At 37.3% G+C, this 20,210-nt stretch overlaps 1 protein-coding gene across 4 annotated transcripts in view; it reads right to left on the reverse strand.

The window, feature by feature from the left end:
• Window positions 1-20,210, reverse strand: part of drp2 (dystrophin related protein 2) — a 270,780-nt gene that overhangs the window by 55,680 nt on the left and 194,890 nt on the right. For all 4 annotated transcript variants that reach the window (XM_028008994.1, XM_028008992.1, XM_028008995.1 and 1 more), the window contains 5 exons: window positions 14,291-14,411; window positions 13,733-13,844; window positions 12,041-12,197; window positions 6,336-6,482; window positions 374-452 (listed from right to left, as the gene is read on the reverse strand). In XM_028008994.1, the coding sequence (XP_027864795.1) occupies window positions 374-452; window positions 6,336-6,482; window positions 12,041-12,197; window positions 13,733-13,844; window positions 14,291-14,411 (616 nt within the window). The remainder of the gene's footprint in view (window positions 1-373; window positions 453-6,335; window positions 6,483-12,040; window positions 12,198-13,732; window positions 13,845-14,290; window positions 14,412-20,210) is intronic.

A 20,210-nucleotide genomic window follows, 5' to 3' on the forward strand; every position in this document is an offset into this window, starting at 1 on the left:
GAACCCGAAGAAACACACTCACACAAAACCAAGCTTTCACATTTCATTCTCAATTTAAATCAGATCTCACTTTTAGACAACCTGCTGCCTCTCCTCATCCTCTGCAGAACAGCAGGTAGAAGAAGAGACAGAATTTATAAATGTGGCTCTCTGATCAAATTAGGCCCACGTGCGCCAGAGGAACCAAGCTCTCCAGCTCCACCTCTAACCCAAATGCACACACACACTGACAGCTTCTAATTGTATTAACCCCCTCACTCCTCTCCACACACATACATGCATCCACTTTCTTTGAGGTGGTGCCTTGGCACAGCACGCCACAGATTGTTGCAACACAAGGCACCAACTTCAAATAGCAGAGGAGGACCCTTACTGGAGAGGAAGTGTTGCGATCCAGGGCCAAAGTCTCTGTGTGCATCCTGGAGCTGCTTCAGCCGCTCCTCAATGGAGCCCTGAGGACACACACAAAGACACGCACGAAGTTAAATCAAAGACACTCCTGCTGCTCCGCACTCCCTATCACAAGCCTCCACAATTGGAAAACAAACACGCACACAGGCTACTTGCTTCTTCTCTATTAGCCAACTGCTGAATGTAAAATTAGCTGGGCTTTTATTTGTTTGGGATTTTTCTCCAGCTCCTGAAAGCAGCAGGTAGAAAATGAAGACAGATTATAAAATGATTTGCTATGTGAAAAGTACGGCAGGCTGCAGGGTCGTGTGGTGGAGAGCTGCAGAGAGAAAGCGTTAAATGTTGCGTCAATAACCATGGAGACTGGGTTGACAGAATTAAGCTTGACATGGTTTTTAAAAAAAAAACTTAAATATTTGGTAGGTTTCCCACCAAATGAGATTTAGCCTGTCTAATCCCAGTTTATGTGAAAAGTATTGGATTTGGCACATGAATCCATGTCAGCCTCCTCAAACAATGGGAGGTAAATCCACTCACTGGGAAGTGAGTAGGCAGACAAAGATAGAAGGAGAAAAAGATAAAGATTAAATAGACAATGCTCTTAAAAACTAAGAACCTGATTTCAGTGAACATCTATCAGACCAGGAAATTCAAAAATAAAATCTAGAGCTTGATTTAAATTGTTTTAGACTAATAGAGAGGACCGTTGTTGCGCCTGGGAGATGCTACTGCCAACTTTGCTGTGTTGTACGATCTATTTGCTCTACAGGCAATTTAGCCGGGCATAAGGAAGACAAATGACTAAATTATCTGTGAAGGGCAAATATTAGCAAAACAAATTTGGACAAGGACTTCCACTAGTGCCAGACAAACCATAATAAACAGTGATCAATCTGGTGCAGCAATTAAGCTTTTAATATTTCAATTAGAATAGAACTGACACCAAATAGAAAGGTGACTTCATTCTGCTGCTACTGGAAATACATTGTACAATACTATCAAATTTCTTCCACTTCAAGTCCATACATTCAGACTTTTTTGAGTCATTTTAAAGCTTTTCTTTGGACTTTTGTTGATTTTGCATTAAATTAAGAGTCAGGCCTAGCTGAGAACATTGAGTAGAGGAAAAGAAAATCTTTTTGAGATAAATATCAGCTGAAGGTTGTGTTTTAAAGAACAATTTGTGGTTAATATGTCTTTGGGATCATATTTGCTTCTGTTTTAATTCTGTTATCTTTGGTATTTTTAAGATTCAACTGCACTGTAAATCATTTGGAGGTGGTTTAACTTAAAAAATGCAATTTAAGTCAACAAGAAAATTCTTTTGGTTTTAACTCAGAAATTAAAAATCATGAAGTTGATTTAAGTTGTTTAAACATTGTTTTTTAAGTTCATTAATCTTAAATTGTGAGTTTTAACTTAATGTTGGAATTTAAACCTAATAATTACTTCACGATATACAAGAAAAGATTTCCCTCACCTAGTTCAAGAGCCACATTTCTCTGTTGCTTTCACTTTCATATTATGGTCTGTCTGATGTTGTACTTTTTAAATATTAAATGATTGATAGTTTGATCAGTTACTCAGTACTTGAGTAGCTTTTTACCAAATACTTTTTTACTTGAGTGGCTACTTTTTACTTTTACTTGAGTAAAAATATGTTTAAGTATCGCTACTTTTGAGTACTTTTGAGTATTTTTTGAGTACTCTACCCACAACTGGAAATAGGTCAGAATGTTAGCAAATGATGAACAGAAAAATGTATCTAGATAGGATTACTGTTTTACTTAACCTGGAATAAAAATGCTAATTATTAGGCTGGATCAACTTTTAACATAAATATGAATCAGCCAATGAAATGGCAGCATCTAGCCATGCTGAAGATGATTGGCTGAAGTTCAAACTGAAGAAAGAAGATGATTTAGGTGACTTTGTTTGTGCCGAATGATCTCGTCTGACTATTTCAGAAACTTTTAATCCACAGAGATTTCCACCCTGAGCCATCTTTTATGCTTAGGGTTAGAAAAACAGAAAAAACAGAAGGCAATTAGCTGGATGAAATTGCCTTGCTAAGGTTAAAGGTGAGCTGTCATACTGCATTGTATCAGAGATTCGGTTTGCTGCTGCTGCTAGTGGTGTAATGGGGCTGGGATTCTTTTATTGGACCCGTTGGAACCAGCAGAGCATCAATAAATGTCACAGCATACCTGAGTATCTTTACTGATCGTCTCGATCCCTTTATGACTGCAGCGCACCAATTTCCTGACGGCTACTTCCAGCAGGATTCATGTTACACAGTATAACCAAATACGCTGGGAAAGTTCTTGTTTTTTATTTCTGGGTAATCCTAATTACTTTAGCAAGCCGTTTATTTATTTCTATGTTTATTTCCAAGGTGTTTTTATAAGTAAGTGTAAACAGTAGGTCAAGAAATACACAAACAGCTATGACATTTTTTTTGGGGGGGAACACCTTAAATTACAATTTTATGGAGCCCCATAGGGGACATGGGAAAAGGTTTCTCTTGGTTTTCATCGTAATAAGCAAAAACACAAAGGTCTATTCTGTACACAGTCACCAATGTCAACATAAAATTCTAAATATATCCGTATTTAAAGAGCCTGAGTGGAAACGTGTTTATATGTTCTGAACTCCTTGGTGCAGAAAATTGATTGAAAATCGATTTATTCACTGCATTTTATGTTTGTTTGTGTAAGGTTGAGATGGAACTGCACATGAAAACGGACCTTTATTAACCAGATTACCAACACAAAAAGACAATCAAAACTATCAGATGACTTTACTACCCAGTGAAAAATAACTCAGAAATAGTCCAAATAGTTTGGATATAGTTCTTCTTTATTTCTTTCTAATGGAAAGTTTCTGTTTATATCTTAGAAGGGATGGAAAAAGATGAAAAATTTTGAAAAAAAAAACATATCTGCTGGAAAATATAGATCCAGGACAGCATTTTTTTACCATAATAATAAAAGCAAAAGTTACAATGGGAGGTAAATCCACTAAATAAAGGGTTTTATCTTGAGGCACACAGATCACCGAACTGAGAAGAAAAGAAAAAAGGGGCTAACCTGTTTTAAAGATCTTTTTCTTGAAAGGGAAAAGGAGGACGAATGGATTAGACTTTCAATTTGTTCTATTTTTGTAGCTCTACAAATGTCAGTCTCAAAGGAGTTTTCAAGGAAATGCTGAAAGGTGATGAAGACATCTTCAAAGCAGTTTCTACAGACCCTGAGTGTCTGCAAAATGTAAATGGTTCAGCTGTGAAGATGTTTGAATCTGAACCAAAAGGGACAGAGAAACTTAGAGGTAAATCTGTCCACATGTGGACCAAGACTTTCTTACAGAACATTAGAACATTGATTTATTTGTAAGGGTTGCAAATCAAACATGGGCAAATTTTGAGCTACAAAAACTCTTTGAAAGCAGAAGAAAGTTAGGATGCAAAGTGGGAGGTAGGATATTAATTTCTACAAACTTTCCAAGTGGTTTTAAATGATTAATATCTGAAGAGAGAGGCAGAGAGAGTAAAAAAAGTGCTGGCTGACACGTCAGGCTGTGAAGAATGATGTCATGAAGGTTATTTAATGTGAGCAGGATGTTTTAACAGCAGGTGAAAGCTGAGAGGGTTTTATTGTGTTTGTAGGAGCAGAGAGTCTGACGGTGGATGCAGCTGATGCTTGAAAAACGCTGCAGCTTTCCCTGCTAGTGCATTCATCCAATCAGCTCAGCAGGGAGGGGAAGTGAAGCTCACTTCAATGTTTCAAAGGCTTTAAGGGTAAGTGCCTCAGATTCAATGAAGTATTGCCCTCATTTTGTAAGTGCATGTTCAAGCAAACATTTCTACTGCAAACATCAGTTTTTACTGCTCCTCTTAGGAATTCTGGAGTGTCACTTTTAGATTATTTAAGCTTTATGACATGTATCACCCTGCTGCAGCTTTGTCGTTTTAAAAAAGAGTTTGCATTTTATGATCTGTTGTCATAAATAGATCTACGTTCTCACTACAAAACTGTGTGATTTTGAAAACTAAAACTTTTTCGATTTTGACCAAGCAAAACAAACCAAAATCTCGCCTTGGAAATCCAATCAAATCTCTAATGGAAGATTTTATATGGAAATTCCTAAAGTTCAATTCATCTTTATCAAAGCAGGACTTAAAAGAGAGTCGATGCTTGCTTTTAACAGCCTGTTAATATTACTATCGCGTAGCTCGACTGATGATCCCCAAAGCAGAAGCACTCAGCGACATAACGTATTAAAGATATGTGCAAAGTGCAAAAAATTAGTCAAAGTTATGACATGCTGTGCAGTTCAAGAGGGTAAACCTGATGCTAAAAGCAGACAGTAATATTACATTAAAATAAAGATTTTTTTTGTCTCTTCTTCATTTGATGTTGATAATATTCAGCTGAAAAAAATCTTAGCAAGTAGAAAACATGTAATTAGCAAAAGTGGTAGAAAGTGAAACATTTTACAACAGAATTAATGATTGAATTTGAAATGGAGAATAATAACATTTACACAGTTTGTGTTTCAAAGTCTATCCCTGCCTCTGTGTTTATAATACTGATGATGTTTCTCGTTTGGTTGAAAAGTTGAACTTTGTTCTAGAAAAAACACATTTTAAACAAACAACTTGTAAAGGCAGTTCCTCTGCTGATATGCTAAATGGTTAGGAAATTCTGAGAATGAAAAATCTACTCCAAGAGATCCATGGAGCAATTATCGGAGGCATTAACAGGTGCTAAATATCTGCAAACTTAAATTTGGATGCACTTATATTTCTGAAACTACAGGCAACAGTAAAAATAGAATATGCCAAGCAAACAGAGTCTCTCTAGACTCATTGTTTTTCCACAGCTCTAAGAAAAAATTAAGAGACCACTTAAAATGATCAGTTTCTCTGATTTTATTCTTTATAGATAATGTTTGAGTAAAATGAATATTGTTCTTTTGTTCTATGAACTACTGACAACATGTCTCCAAAGTTCCAAGCAAATATTTTGTACTTATTAGCAGAAAATGAAAAATGGTCAAAATAAGAAAAGACGCAGCGCTTTCACACCTCAAATAATGCAAAGAAACCATCATTTAGAAACAACAATACTAATGTTTTAACTCAGAAATCAGTATTTGGTGGAATAACCAGGAGGTTTTCAGTGGGGTTCAATGCAGTGGGCTCTTAATGGTTTCCAGAACTGTAGATCAGCTGTTATGCATACATGTAGGAGAAAGTCTGCTGTTGTGTTTATTTGTGCATGACGGCCAGAGCAGATAGAGTTGGATTCTCAGATCAGAGCTTTTTAAGTCCTGCAAGCTTTGAAAAATACCGTCTGCTGAAATCAGATGGTAACTTTGACAGAGAATGTATCCAGCACTCTGCAACAGAAACCAGACACACTTTTCTTATTTATTAATAAATGTTATTTATCTTTGAATAAATCTAAGGAAGAATCCTTCTCTTGTCTTTTATGTAATCTGTATTTTTTAATTAGAAAAATCATCATCTCAGTGAGGGAAATGTTTTTCTGTTCTATTTCGATCAGTTCTTCACCAGCTGAACTGAGGTCACTCATCACATGATACAAAAAAATGGTGCAAATTTCTTTAAAGAGCATTAAAAAAGATGAACATGCAAAAGATTTTCAAAAATGGACTGCACTGTGAATTCCTCCCACAGAGTTAAAATGTAGAGGAAGAGTTGAAAGCCTGAGATTCTGAAAGACATTCTTCAGACAGAGGCAAGAGGAACCGGACCACAACGAATGATGCAACGTATTGACACGAAAGGTTTTCACTTTGTTCTGATGTGCATGGGCACCTTTATAGCCCCAGATATTACACCTGCACATCCTGCAGGAAAACGTGCTGCTGGCAGCATCAAACCTGCCAATAAATTCTACCTGAAGCACTTTCCATCTGCTGTTGAGATGCTCCAGGGCCCGGGCGTTCTCCATCGACAAATGGACATCAGAGATTGCCAGCTGGTGGGCCAACTCATTGACCTGCTTCATGCCCTCTTTCACCTGCGAGAGTTCCTCCTTGAACAACTGCAGGAGCCAGAAAGAGAACAAAAAGAAGCACAAAATGGTAACAATAATCATAAATGTAAGTATCAGAAAAAAATACCTTAACTTAGCTAATACTTGACTAATCAAAGAAAAGATTTGGTAACACTTTACGAGAAGGGGTGTGAATAAGACTGGCATGACGCTGACATAAACACGAAGACGTCTTTAGTAAATAATGACACTTTTAAAGCAAATTTGATTACAGGTGACACTTTAAGACAAAAATTGCATTAAAACTGTCACTTTTAATACAAAGTTACATTAAAAGTTGTAAATAATGACACTCATTTACAAACACTCATTTGATGACACTTTTAATGCAAAGTCGATTAAAGGTAACACTTTAAAACAAAAACTGCATTAAGATGGTCACTTTTAATGCAAAGTTACATTAAAATCTGTAAATGTTGACTTTTAATGCAAAGTTGCATTAAAAGTTGCATTATAGTGTAATTATTTACCGAATGAACCTTCATGACAGCCATAAGTGTTCATGAAGACTTCATGTTTACGACAGTGTCACGTCAGTCTTATGCACACCAAATCAAATGAAATGTTACCAAATCTTTTTTAAATTTCTCCATTCCACAAACTTTTGTACAGCAACAGTGAGCTAACATCTGGAAATCAAAGCAAATGAATACTAATCACTCCAGATATATGCCTAAAAATGAACAGACAATGAAAGAAAACCATCTGATCTAAAAAAGAAACAGGATAAATCATATAAAATAACGAAGGTCAACAGAACCGACGGCTCATAAATTTGTCTGGAAATATTTTAAAACAACAAAACTGATTTAAACTAAGAAAAACAAACAGGTTCACCACCAGAATTTTAATTTTTGCTAAAGTCTTTGCTCTGTACTGGCGGTAAAATATAAGTTTTGTAAGGGTTGCAGAAGACAGAAGACAAAGTGGCTACAAAAACAAACACATGTAATTTGTGAAGGTTCAGAAAAGGAGAATAGAGTGACATTCATTACTGCTTCAAACTATCCCTGACTTTTATCCAAGAGCCAAGGTTTGCCGGTAATCTTTTAAAGCATTCATGATCAATATTTCTTCAGGCTTTGTGAAGGTCTTTTTAAAAAGCTCTTCTTCAATATTTTGAGGACTTTGGCTGCTATTCATAACAGACGAATAGCTCCTAAAAGGCATTTCTTTAACAAATAGGAAACATTTCAGCTACGATGTGACAAAAGAGCCTGAGCACCATCCTTCAGTTGATCACAGAGTGTAAGGTTGCAGTTAACGGCTATTTTAGAGCCGCCTTGTTGTTGAAAAACTATTGTTCATGTTGCTTTCTCATCACACAGATATAGAATAAACAAACACAAGATTAATGCTACTAAATAGCAGCAGCAAGATTAAATGTTTGAAAGAATGTGGAAACAATTTCAAAAATCAGGGTAGCTTTTCCTGTACAGAAAATAAACAGGTTTAATGTTACCACTGTAACTTGAGACATTTTCTAGTGCCTGGTCTCTGAGAGTCTGGATAAAATTGAGATTAGTAATCTATGTCTAATAAAAAATTTAACCTTTAACTTGGTCTAAATCACGTGTCAAACTCAAGGCCCGTGGGCCAAAGCCGGCCCGCCATAGCTTTTTATGCGGCCCTCTAGATTCTAGACTAAACCCCTAATGTGCTTAAATATTATGTGTTCAGTCAAATCAATGCAGTTTTATCTGTTTATTGCCAAATTATATCAATCAGTCCCTCCAGTTTCTTGAGAATTGTCGTGGAAATTCAGGTAAAATCAACAAATCCCTGCACTTTTTTGTACTAATTGGGAGTTTATAGCTGATCTTTCTCAAAAATTGTGAAAAACTTTCTCACTTGTACTAACCAGCTGCCTCAGCTTTAACTGATGCCAGATTATAGTCCATGATCTATATAGCAAGTCATAAAAAGTCACATTTACCATCATAAATGGTAAATGTAAAAGACTCAAGAAAATCAAAAAGAATAAAGAAATCCTGGAGGGACTGAAGAGACGTTCAATAATATTATTTATTTTAAGAATTTATTGATATTTTAACAGTTTGTGAGCAGGTTTTATCAGTACATTCTGGCACAACTGGCCCTTTAAGAGCCTTCATGATATTGATTTGGCCCAAAACGAAAATGAGTATGACTCCACTGATCTAAATTATTAATTTTCTTCTAACTAAAAATGAGGTATCTGTGACTCATTAAATTACACGTATCTACTTAATATTGTCATTATTTCAACAACTATTTGGTATCTTGAGATCAGATTAAGCTAAACATTTGACAAAATGTGATTTTTGCCGGGTCAAAGTTGATGCTCTGGACTAAACAGTTTAGCCCTTTTTAAGTCCGTTTCATTCAAACTCTAGTCCATTTCTTTATTAAGCTCGGTTTGTTTGGGGAGATGTGTATGCTCAATCGAATTCTGATGCAGACTGAAAATAGCAAACTCTGTGCTGCCTAAAACCTTCAGTCTCAGGCCTGTTGAAATTGAACAAAAACAAACACGAGAGTCTGGCACTAGTGGATGAAATTACTCTTGGTCTTTCACCAAAGACGGAAGTGAAATCCTACAACCACAAAAATCTGATGCTATTCCATTTTTGTTTACATTATTAAGACTCACACTAACACACTGTTGAAGAAGGAAGTTGCATTCATATCTTCTTCTGAGGTTTTTGTGTTGTTTCCTTCTGTCATTCTCAGTGCGGCGCCACCACAGGTGAGGAGGAGAACAGGTTTTTCAACTGGTTTGGTTTGTTTGACACAGTGTAGAGTGAAAGTGGTCCCCAATCAAACCCAATCTACGGGACGATCGGAGGTGAAAACACCATAAGTGTCTCAGTCTGAGTCTTAAAAAATTTTGTTTCTTTTGCTCTGTATTCATTTGCATATGGCTAATATTCTTTGTTTTTATGTGAACTAAAAGCCCAACCAGGGACAAGAACTGCAAATGATCTCAAGCTATAAATCTTAAACACTTGTTCCAATGCACAGATAAACTAACAAACTACATATTTTTATTTTTGGCTTTTATGTGATTGATAAACTAAGTAGCACACATTTGTGAAACAGAACAAGAATGAATAAAACTTTTTTTATGATTTTAGAAATGGACATTTCTGCAGAGTGAAAGCAAACCAGTTGAATAGCAACCAAAAATATGAATAATCTAGTATTAGATTTTATATAAATGACTCTATGATATATAATTATATTGCAATATAAGCCATGATCATGTTGCTAAACATTTTGATCGATTTATGACTTATTCTGACCTCTATCTCCAAATATTACTTGCAACTTGGCATCCTATAGACCCCGTTTCTCAGCCCACATTCAATGAAAGAGCTTCATTGTGAAACAGACATTGAGTGTCTTACTGGAGCACTTTCTAAATAACATCTAAGTGCCTTTATTCTACAATGATAGCAAATATTGAGAAATAAAATGAGGCTGGAGGCATCATCTGGATTGAAAGAAATTGATGAAAAGCCACAGAGTGCAACACTTCATTCCTTTATTCATTTACAAATGTATCTTCACTTGCTGCTGTGTCATCAATTTGCAGCATTACTTCTGTGATCAATGGAACATTTTAGAGTAGTGCTATTATTACATCTATGCTAACCCAATAACGGCTGACAAAAGAGTATACACGGTTTTAAAAATTGTTTTCATGACTGTCTGACTGTAAGTCCAAAGTACAATTTAATATTCAACATGATTGCATGGCTTGAGCCTAAAAGATGTCAGCCAAGAAAACTAAGCAAAAGTGAAAAGAGGAAAACTTTAACTTCACATAATTTATATTTTAGAAGACGATTCACAGGCTGGAAAAGGTTGCTGGGGCTGAAACGGCTCCAAGGAAGTGATAGAGCTTTGCAAAAATAGTTTTACTATTTGAATCAAATTTACTACATCTCAAACACAAACTTCAGTATCTTTTATTCATAATTTGAACCAACACACAGCAGTACATAATTGTGTTGGATTGTATAGCGATGAGCAGCGTAAAGATCAAGAAACAAAGCAGACGAGTCAGGAATTAAGCTGTGGAGACGATAAGAGAAGAGTTAGATCATCAAACAATATCTCAAGCTTTGATTATCTCACTGATCCTCCAATTCAAATGGTTGTATAAAGTGACTAACCAGGTAAGGAGAGCATTAATCACAAATACAGACAAAAGGCCACTATTGGACATTTATTGGTCAAATCTGGCTTTTATAACAGAGTGAAAAGAATTTTAAAAATTCTAGATTATAGTTTGTTTAAACTTAAAGCTACAGCAAATGTAGGAAAAGGTGTTCCAGTCAAAGGAGACAAATCTTTTTCATGGAAAACTTAGAGTGGACATGAAATAAAAAATTAATTATAGGGATGATTTGATGTAAATTTTATTGAGAATATGTGGCAAGGCTTGAATAAGGATATTTAGAGATGTTAAGTGTCCAGTCTGACTGTGTTTCTGTGTTTTAACAGAGGAATATGCAAAAATGTCTCCAGATATAAATAACCGGCAGGAATCTACACAAAAAATGCATCCAAACGTTTTACAAAGTGCTGATACAAGAGAAGCATTGAATGCAACCCAGTTTTCAGATTTTTAATTGTAAAATATTTTAATAACCTTGTAGATTTTTTTGTTCTTTCACGTCACAACTATGCACTACTTTGTATTGTCACCAATACGATCTCAATGAAACACATTAAAATGTATTTTTGTTAAGTTGGGGCAAAATGTGATTAGTTTACATCTTACAGAGATAAGATGTACATTTCAACGCCCTATGTAGATATTATCAGACAAACAGGCAAAAACTGAAGGAAATAATGTAAAAAAAGTCTCCGTTTTGTCGTTTTCATCATGAGAAAAGATGCAACAACAAACCTACAGCTAATTCTGTATCTGTCATAAAGCAGCCTTTAAAGAGTCAAAACAAGTCCTGTAAGACGCCACAGGTTTATTTTAGCATCTTTCGGTAGGTGAATGTATATGTGCATATGTCACTGTGAGCATGAGATGAGGAAACCTGACAAGTCTTCCCTGAAGACTGGGCCCAAACATGTGCTGGTTGTGACAAGAGTCCAAACAGTGACATGATTTTTGTGAAGGGTCCTCAGTTATAATGAACAGTACCACACAATTACAGGCGGCAGCGGCACTCGGCACTCAATAATGACTAAACCAACGACCTGTCATTTGTTTAACAACCTCTCCTCGGAGAAGGATCGTAACCCGCGCCGCCTCGCAGCGTCAATTTGAAGCGGCACGTACTTGTCATCGTCTCTCACATCGTAGCTGCTCTGACAGGCATATTTATGCAGGCAAACAAACATTTTGATACAGAACTGCATGATACAGATCTGAAATATTCATGCAGGAAACATAGTTTCAGTGCTCTTGGTGAAAAAAACTTGCCGTCTTTAAAATTTGCCATGTATAAAAGCTTATTTGTCATTATTTGGAGGCCCTAGTCTACAGGTAAAACAGATTTGTAACAGTTTAAGTGTGAGCGTTGTGTGTTTAGCACAACCTTGGTGGCGTCAATGTGGTCCTGCAGTGAGTCGATGAAGAGGTCGCCAACAGGCTCCCAGGCGTCCCTCACGCCCTCTGCCTGCTCCAGGGCCCCTGCCAGCTCCTCCATGGCTGCCTGGATCTGCAAAAGGCGCTCCAGTGTCCTCTCCATGTGCCTGCAGGATTTGTTGAAATTACAGTTAAAATCTGAGCTAAGAAAAGTTTTGTGCTAATGCAAACATGCAGTAGATCACAGAGATTTGTCTCAGTTTTTGTTTTTGTATTTTTTGGGGGTCAGGGTAGGATGTGTTACTTTTTACAGAATCTATTAGAATCAGTTTTACTGGCTAAATCTGAGCAAAAATTAAGGAGCTTGTCGTTCATATGCTCACAACGTACAGTCACCAGTAATAATTGTTACAAACATAATTTTCTTACAAAAGCAAATGTTAAATACACAAAGTATCTGTGTTTTACAACCAAGTTTTAACAAAAGGTAAAACCAAGTGTATCCAGAGACTTCTACTGAAAAGCAAACTTTGCTGAACCTCAATCAGCTTTTATACTTTCTTAAACTTGGCAAAATATAGTGAGCGTTTTGAAACAAAGTGACCCAAAGCCTGTTCTTATTACTGAAAATAAATTTATTCAATCGAGTCCAAAAGAAACTGAAAACTAGATTTCTTCTTTTAATACAGCATATGTGCAAAATTAAGTAACAAGTTTATGCCATAAAAAACTTTAAAAAATGTAATTTTGAGAATAATCTCAGAAATTTTGTAGAAAAAAAATCTAATGTGTAGATTAATATCAGAAATTTCTACAGCAAAACCTTGTAAATATCTGAATTTCCAACGCTGAAAATTTCTTTTGAAATTTTTTCTAGAAAGGTGGAAATTTACTCCTTTTTTCTACCTACAATGGCCAAATCGCTTTCACGTTTTGGAGCTACAATAGATACCGAACTACATTATTTGCCTGATTTCAGGTAGGTTTTTTTTGCCCCACAACTATTTTTGAGTCAACAATTTTGGCCCAGCTGGCAAAAAGTTTGGACATCCCTGCTCTAATGTAAGGAACAAACAGTTTTAAACACTCTGTAAATCAGTTCTTATAACAGCAGAAGATAGTTGAATCTGCAATGAAGAAGTTGAACATGTAGGATCTTTATAGACTGTAAAAATGTACATATCAGGAGTATTTACAGATATAAAGTGGATGACGATCGGCTTTTAGAGCAGTTCTATAGGAAGACAGAAAACAGGAATAATAAAATGACAGGCTGGTTCTATTTAAATTATTTCTTAATTCTGCAGTAATTGGGTCAAGATATGGTAAGTGAAATAAAACTCAGCTTTGAAAAATGATAATTAACATAGAAGCAGTTACTCTTTTACATAGAGCCAGGTTGGTTTGGAAAGTTTTTTCCAATTTTTTATTCTGACAGTAAAATTAGTTTAATGATCTGAAACATTGGGAGATTTTTATTCCTTTAACTGAGATGCTGAGAGATGGTGGAGGTAAAAACGCGATGAGTTGGAGAAATGATTAACGAGTAAAAGGAAAATTATGCTCTTCTGAACATTCTTTTAATTTCTTGGGGATTTAATAGTTCATAATTTTGAGTGCAATATAGCAGAAAAGCAGAATAAAGTTTAATTACTTTAATCTCAGAAGGATCTATTTGCAGAGAGAGAGCGAAGCGTCTGACCTGTGGCGGTCCACGCAGCGAGCGGTCAGTTTTTCCCACAGGTCACTCGCCACGTTCGCCTGCTTCCACACAGATCGGCTCACGTTCAAAATCCGTCGCCGTGGAGACACCTCTGCAGAAGACAGAGAAAGGTAAATAAAGCAATAAAAGCATCAACATATGAAAGCAATAAGAGTGTGGAGGACATAGCTTTACAATGATTGGTAAGAAAAGTGTGATAGCAAAGAAAAGAGTTGGAAAAGTTTAATGAAAACAGAGCAGATGGGTAACGAGGCAAAAAAAAAAAAAAGAAATAGACGTGGGAGAGGAGAAATAGTGAAACACACTGCATTATTGATCTGAGCAGATGGTGCTGTAGAGCTGGTAAACTGGAGGTAATTGGTCCCGACCCGGACCCTTTCCTAAACTTGGTATGACGCCAGAGGACAGATCACTGCTAATAACAATTAATGGAGGATTTCACCTGCGAGGGCCCTAATCAAACGAACTCTAAGGGGGAAAATGAATGTGACATTTCGGCTGGCGCAGCAGTTGGCATATAGCATGAAGGGAGCAGACCTTTTCCATCGGTCAGGGTCTCCTCTGGCTCCTGGAAGGGGTGCTGAGCCAGAAAGGCCTGGGCTGACTCCAAAACCGAGTAGATGAAGGGCCCGCGAGACTTGACATCCTCCATAAACGCCTGCAGGGGAAAGGAAGAATAAAATATAAAAACAGTCATTAAGCTGAAGGATAGAAGTGGAAAATGATGAGTCGTGAAGGCAGAGCGCAACTTTTATCTTTAAATAAAATAACCTCAACAAATAGAGACTAAAATGAGTTAAATTTTAAACTAACAACCGGGCGATGATGAAAAATTACCATGAAATATTTTGAGGATCAAATTAGGTACTACCAATCACAAATGGAAATAATACAGCTTAAAAAATATATTAACAGAAATTAAATAAATGTGTATTTCCAAGTGTTTCTTGTTTAGAAGCAAAGAAATTACATTAATTGTTTTTCACCATTTCAAAATCTGGTCTAAATTTGGTGTTTCAGCTAAAATATTTTGAACAATACTTAAAATCTATTTATTATTATGACTACTAACTCTAGAAACCGAAAACTTCTCTGAAAGAATAATGTAAATAACTAAAAAGTTAAATGAAGTTTATTTGTACACCATATTTAAGTAACAAGGCAGTTCAAAGTGCTTTACATCATAAAAACAAAAAATGCAAAATCATAAAAACACAGTCAACAAATGAAGCATTACATTTTGCTGTTGTTACACATCAAATATGTTAATTAATGTTTAATTTATTATGTTTCAAAGCAATTCTAAACAGGTGGGTTTTAGTCTAGATTTAAAGGAACTCAGTGTTTTTGCAGTTTTCTGGAAGTTTGTTCCAGATTTGTGGTGCATAGAAACTGAATGCTGCTTCTCCATGTCTGGTTCTGGTTCTGGGGATGCAGAGCAGAACTAGAACCAGAATCAGAAGATATTTTGATATTTTAACAGTTTGTGAACAGGTTTTACCAATACATTCTGGCAGAACAAGTCCTTTAAGAGTATCCATGATCTTGATGTGGCCCAAAACAAAAATGAGTTTGACACTTTATACTGTAGAATCACTTAAAAGGTTTTGGCGTACAAAAAACCCCAGCAAACTATCATAGTTGAGTAGTCGTCAAGTGTTTCTCCTCAAACCCAGCTGCAGACGAACTCGGCACTAGAGGCAGGTTATAAAACGGATTTGGCACTTTAATCCTGTTGTATTTCGACCAGAGCATGTCACAGTCACAGTTTATAATAGCATCAAAAAATTGTGGTTCTTCTTCCTTACAGGAGAACCTACCTAACGCAGTAGCGCTGTCTGCTTGTGCAGAAAAGGAGAACAAATCCACAGAGTGCGGATCATTTAGCCTCTGTTTACAGAAGTACCAGGTCTTGTACGCTAACAGTACTTGCCATGCAAATTACAGACGAGCAACTCAATTTGTGAGAAAACACACTCATGCCTTAACTTTCTGCTTTCTCTTAAACCCAGAGCATCCCCTTGAGCCTAGAAGAAAGCCATTGTGTCAACTTTCTCCTTTCTTATTCACTAATCTTTGTTCTGTATGAAACCCTCACTGCAGGTGCAAGACTTAGCACCGGGGATATTCCCCCTCTTCACAGTAATTTATTTAGGCGGAGCCAGCATGTTCAATCCTCTTACGGTATAAAGAGATTTACAATTTCAGCGAGGAAAAAAAGAAAAAATCTACATCAGTAGTTTGAATTGGAAACCCCAGCAGTGACACTGTTTCCAAGGCTTTTAACAAGAGCCCGACAGGCCCTGATAACGCGCGGAAAGTAGAGCTACACCGAAGCGCCGGCAAACACCAGCTGGCGCAGAGCAAACAAGCAAAAAGCGTGTGACGACGCAACGCTGGGGCGTGAGATAAAACTCCCAGTGCAACAGTCATGAGGTAAACCTGCCGTCTGTCTTTCTCCACTTCCTCCGCTGACATGTTTTGCTCTCTTCCCATTTCTGTGTCCTCTTTTCATCCTCTCCAGCTCTCCATTCTTCCCCTCGTCAATTTAGCTACTTTGCTTCCCAAAAGAGGAGCTGAGCCATGGATTCTCTGAGCCAGCTGTCATGTTAAAACTTTAATTCCAGCAAAATTTCACACTCACAGACTTCGTCTTTGGTTGGAGGAACATTAAGAGGGGAGCCTTCAGATCAGATTAAGATACATTATGCATGGAATGGAGAGAAGTCAGGGGGATGAAATGGCTTCATTGACTTGGCTTAAACATGTTGATGGCATTAATTTCACTCGCTCTTGATGTTTCCTCTCAATGTGTGATGAATTTTCATCTCATTTTCCTATTTTACACGAGGCAGAGAATGTTGTACAGCTGAAACCCCTCCACAGCAGGAGCACTCTCTCATCCTAACACCCAGACACACACACACATCCATGCCACACTCGAAGACATTGCCCTCTTTCCAAACCCCCCAAAACACGCAGCGTAAACATCCCCACAAACTAATACTGATGCACATGTGCCGGCACAGAAACGAAGTGCAGCACAGCGCAGACTCACACAGTGACTGGAGAATAAATCCACTTACGATCAATAATTCACATTTCTTAAAAAGGTTTAATTCTCCGTAGAAAACTGGGAGGCAATTTCCCTCGTTGCTTTGTTGGAAAAGTTTTAGTGCGACCACACACTCTGGGAGCAGAGGCATCACAGATTATACACGAGAGCTGAACTGAAAATGGGACAGAGAAAAGAGAAAGAGAGGAAGATAGAGAGAGAGGAGGGGAAGGGAGGGGAAGAATGGTGGCGTTCAGCAGAACTCCATGTAGTGAACTTGTGGGTTTATTCACAAAATCTCACACTTTAGACTCAAATTTCTATATTTCTTCCTGCAATTCTTCAATAACAGTCTACAGATTTGAATAAAACGTATTAACTTTGAACATAATCAGTTAGTAATCAATGCATATCACGTGTAGATCTCACAAATAATGTATGTTAAACATGTCTAATACCACAACTGCTTTTGTTCAAAAATCTGCACATCTTGAACATATCAAATAAGAAATGGGGCAACCTAAAAAAAAAGTTGCATTTCCATTACAAATATGAGCAAAAGTTTGCAGTTTATTCTGCTAATGTGAAAGAAAAAAAAAAACAATTTCACAATTGTGGTGTTTCTACTGGCCCTTTCCTGCAAGATTTATGATCCTTTATGTCAGGATTTTTTCTCCAAAGTGCTTTTGATTTTCTTGAGGCATAAAAAAAGTGATTGTTTCTAGGATTTTTTTCCTAGGTGATCAGTTGTAATTTTCTCCGAACACAAAGTTGTTATTTGGAAAATACATCCATAGTCTTCAGGGGTTACTTGATGTCACAATATGTTTTTTTTACCAGCAAGAGTATAAGGAGGGACTGGATATTCCTGAGTTGCTTTTTCGTCTGTCAGCCATATTGGATTTAACAAAACTGTTCCTGCACTTGCAGTGGATGGCCAGTAGTTGGCAGTGTATTATACGATGCACTAGTGTCTACTTTAGTGGTCTCTGTGCATTTATAACATAGAAATCCACAAGAAACACAAAAAAGTGGCTTTTAGATAGCTGCCCACTGCAGTGACCACACTATGCATGAAAGGGTTAAATAAGAATTAAAATCATGAATAAGTTTGTTCACGTGATAAGTCATTAAAAAACATGCGTAGCCGTCGTCCAATAACCACTTCCTGTTGTTTTCTTCTCTAATAAGGTCCGATTGTTGATCACGACTTGTGTGATGTGAAAAACATGTTTACATTGCAATTTTGTGAAATATACTAAAAAGTACCTCATGCAAGTGCAAAAACTTTTATCGAAAAAACAATAAATTTTGGAGACCTGGCTTTAACCCAAACCAACTGGTTGTCCACTTCCTGTATTCTTATTTTTAAGAACACACAACATGCCATGTCTAGGTACAAGGACAGGACAGAAAGTGAGGGGGAAAGCTGTCAAAACAATCTTCTTCCCAACAACTCGTCTCAGAAAATGCAGGACACGGCAACCATAAGATGAATAACACAAAGGAAAACACAAAGTGACAGAACATAAAGGCGGTGCCAACAAGCGGAGGACAAAAAAATTAAAACACACTCAAGGCAAGTGCATCAAAGGTTTGAAAAACTACTAAATTTTTGACACTGCTGCCTTTGCAGCCAAGCTGGCAGTGAAGATGTCTGTGACAGTCGTCACAGTGACATGATGAGGCTGACACTCAGCAGAGATGAGGCCAAGAGGCATCAAACACCAAACAGGACAGCAACGTTCCCCAGAGCGAGAAGCTGCTCAAACCAAACGAACCACAGGAGATACACTGACTTGTTTGGATGACAGAGTTCTTGGGTTAATTAGTTTTTTGGAGAGGTAACAAACATCCGTCATATTAATTCTGGAACAGGAAAAGGGTGACTGATTTTGTTTTTACATGCTGCAATCAAAATAAAGGTCATAATTCTCTACTTTGGCTTTACCTAATAGAGAAATCTCTGGCTGGTTTACTACAGCTTATCTAAATGATCAGTCCAACAATACAGGGAGAGGATATGTTTACCATCATGCTAATATTGTTATTTTTTACTCTTTCTGTAGGAATCAGCAGTCATTCAATCTAATTTTTGCTTATTTTTTTAATGCAGCGTCTTATAAACCCAATAAAAACCCTTCAATTCTTCACATTTATTTATGCTACAACCTCAAACTTTAATATATTTTATTGGGACTGATTGGAAATACTGCAAAATTATGAAGTGGAACTAAAATATTACATCCTTTTCTTTTTTTTTTTTTTACACTTTTCAGTGTGGTGTGAAAGTCCAACAAAATAGGCAATGTTAAAAAAATACTAAGAGTGTTTATTTAAAGTCTATCACCATGAAGAGGACACAAACATGAGAAAGCATATGTTCCTGATGACAACAAAGCTCCATGCTTAGCAGAAAACAAAATTTTTTATTCACCCTCAAAACAATACCTACAGTAAAACACGGTAGTGGCAGCATACTGCTGTGGGGATGCTTTTCATAGGAAGATGGACAGAGCAAAATACAAGTTAGAGGTTCAACTTCCAGCAGGAAAACAACTCTAGATATACAACCAACGCTATAATGAAACAGTTTAGCTCAGAGCACATTAATGTGTTAGAGTGGTCCAGTCAAAGTCCAAACCTAAATCAAACTGGAAATCTGTTGCACAGACACTCTCCATTAAGTCTGACTAAGATATTTTTATGAAAGAAATAGGGAAATGGTCCAGTCTCTACATGTGAAGAGCTGATAGAGATGAAAACAAAAATATTTATGATTGTAGACTAGATAAAGGTTCATGCCACACTTTCGAGATTTTTAGGGGTAAAAAAATAAAGAAAAATGACATATTCTTCTTATTTCACTTTTATTAATCTCTCACATAAACTCCAATTTTAATTTTTTACCCCTCCAGGGGGTCTTTTTGTGGGCTCTAGAGTCCCTTTTCATGAAGTAGGCTGACAGGAAAGGGGGAAGGAGAGGGGGGAAGACATGCGGTAAACGTCGCCGGGTCCGGGAGTCGAACCCGCAACAGCCGCTTCGAGGACTTGAGACCTCCAAATGTGGGTCGCGCTAACCCCTACGCCACCACGGCACGCCCCAATTTTAATATTTTGAAGCTAGTGGCCTCCTCCATGGGCTGCCACCTTATCGTGGTGGAGGGGTTTGAGTGCCCCAATGATCCTAGGAGCTATGCTGTCTGGGGCTTCATGCCCCTGGTAGGGTCACCCAAGGCAGACAGGTCCTAGGTGAGGGACCAGACAAAGTGCAGCCCGAAGACCCCAATGATGAAGGAAAACCTTGGACTTGGTGTTCCCTCGCCCGGACGCGGGTCACCGGGGCCCCACTCTGGAGCCAGGCCTGGAGGGGGGGCACGATGGCGAGCGTCTGGTGGCCGG

The sequence above is a fragment of the Xiphophorus couchianus genome, chromosome 23 (assembly GCF_001444195.1).
Source record: "Xiphophorus couchianus chromosome 23, X_couchianus-1.0, whole genome shotgun sequence".
In the NCBI taxonomy this organism is placed as follows: domain Eukaryota; kingdom Metazoa; phylum Chordata; class Actinopteri; order Cyprinodontiformes; family Poeciliidae; genus Xiphophorus; species Xiphophorus couchianus.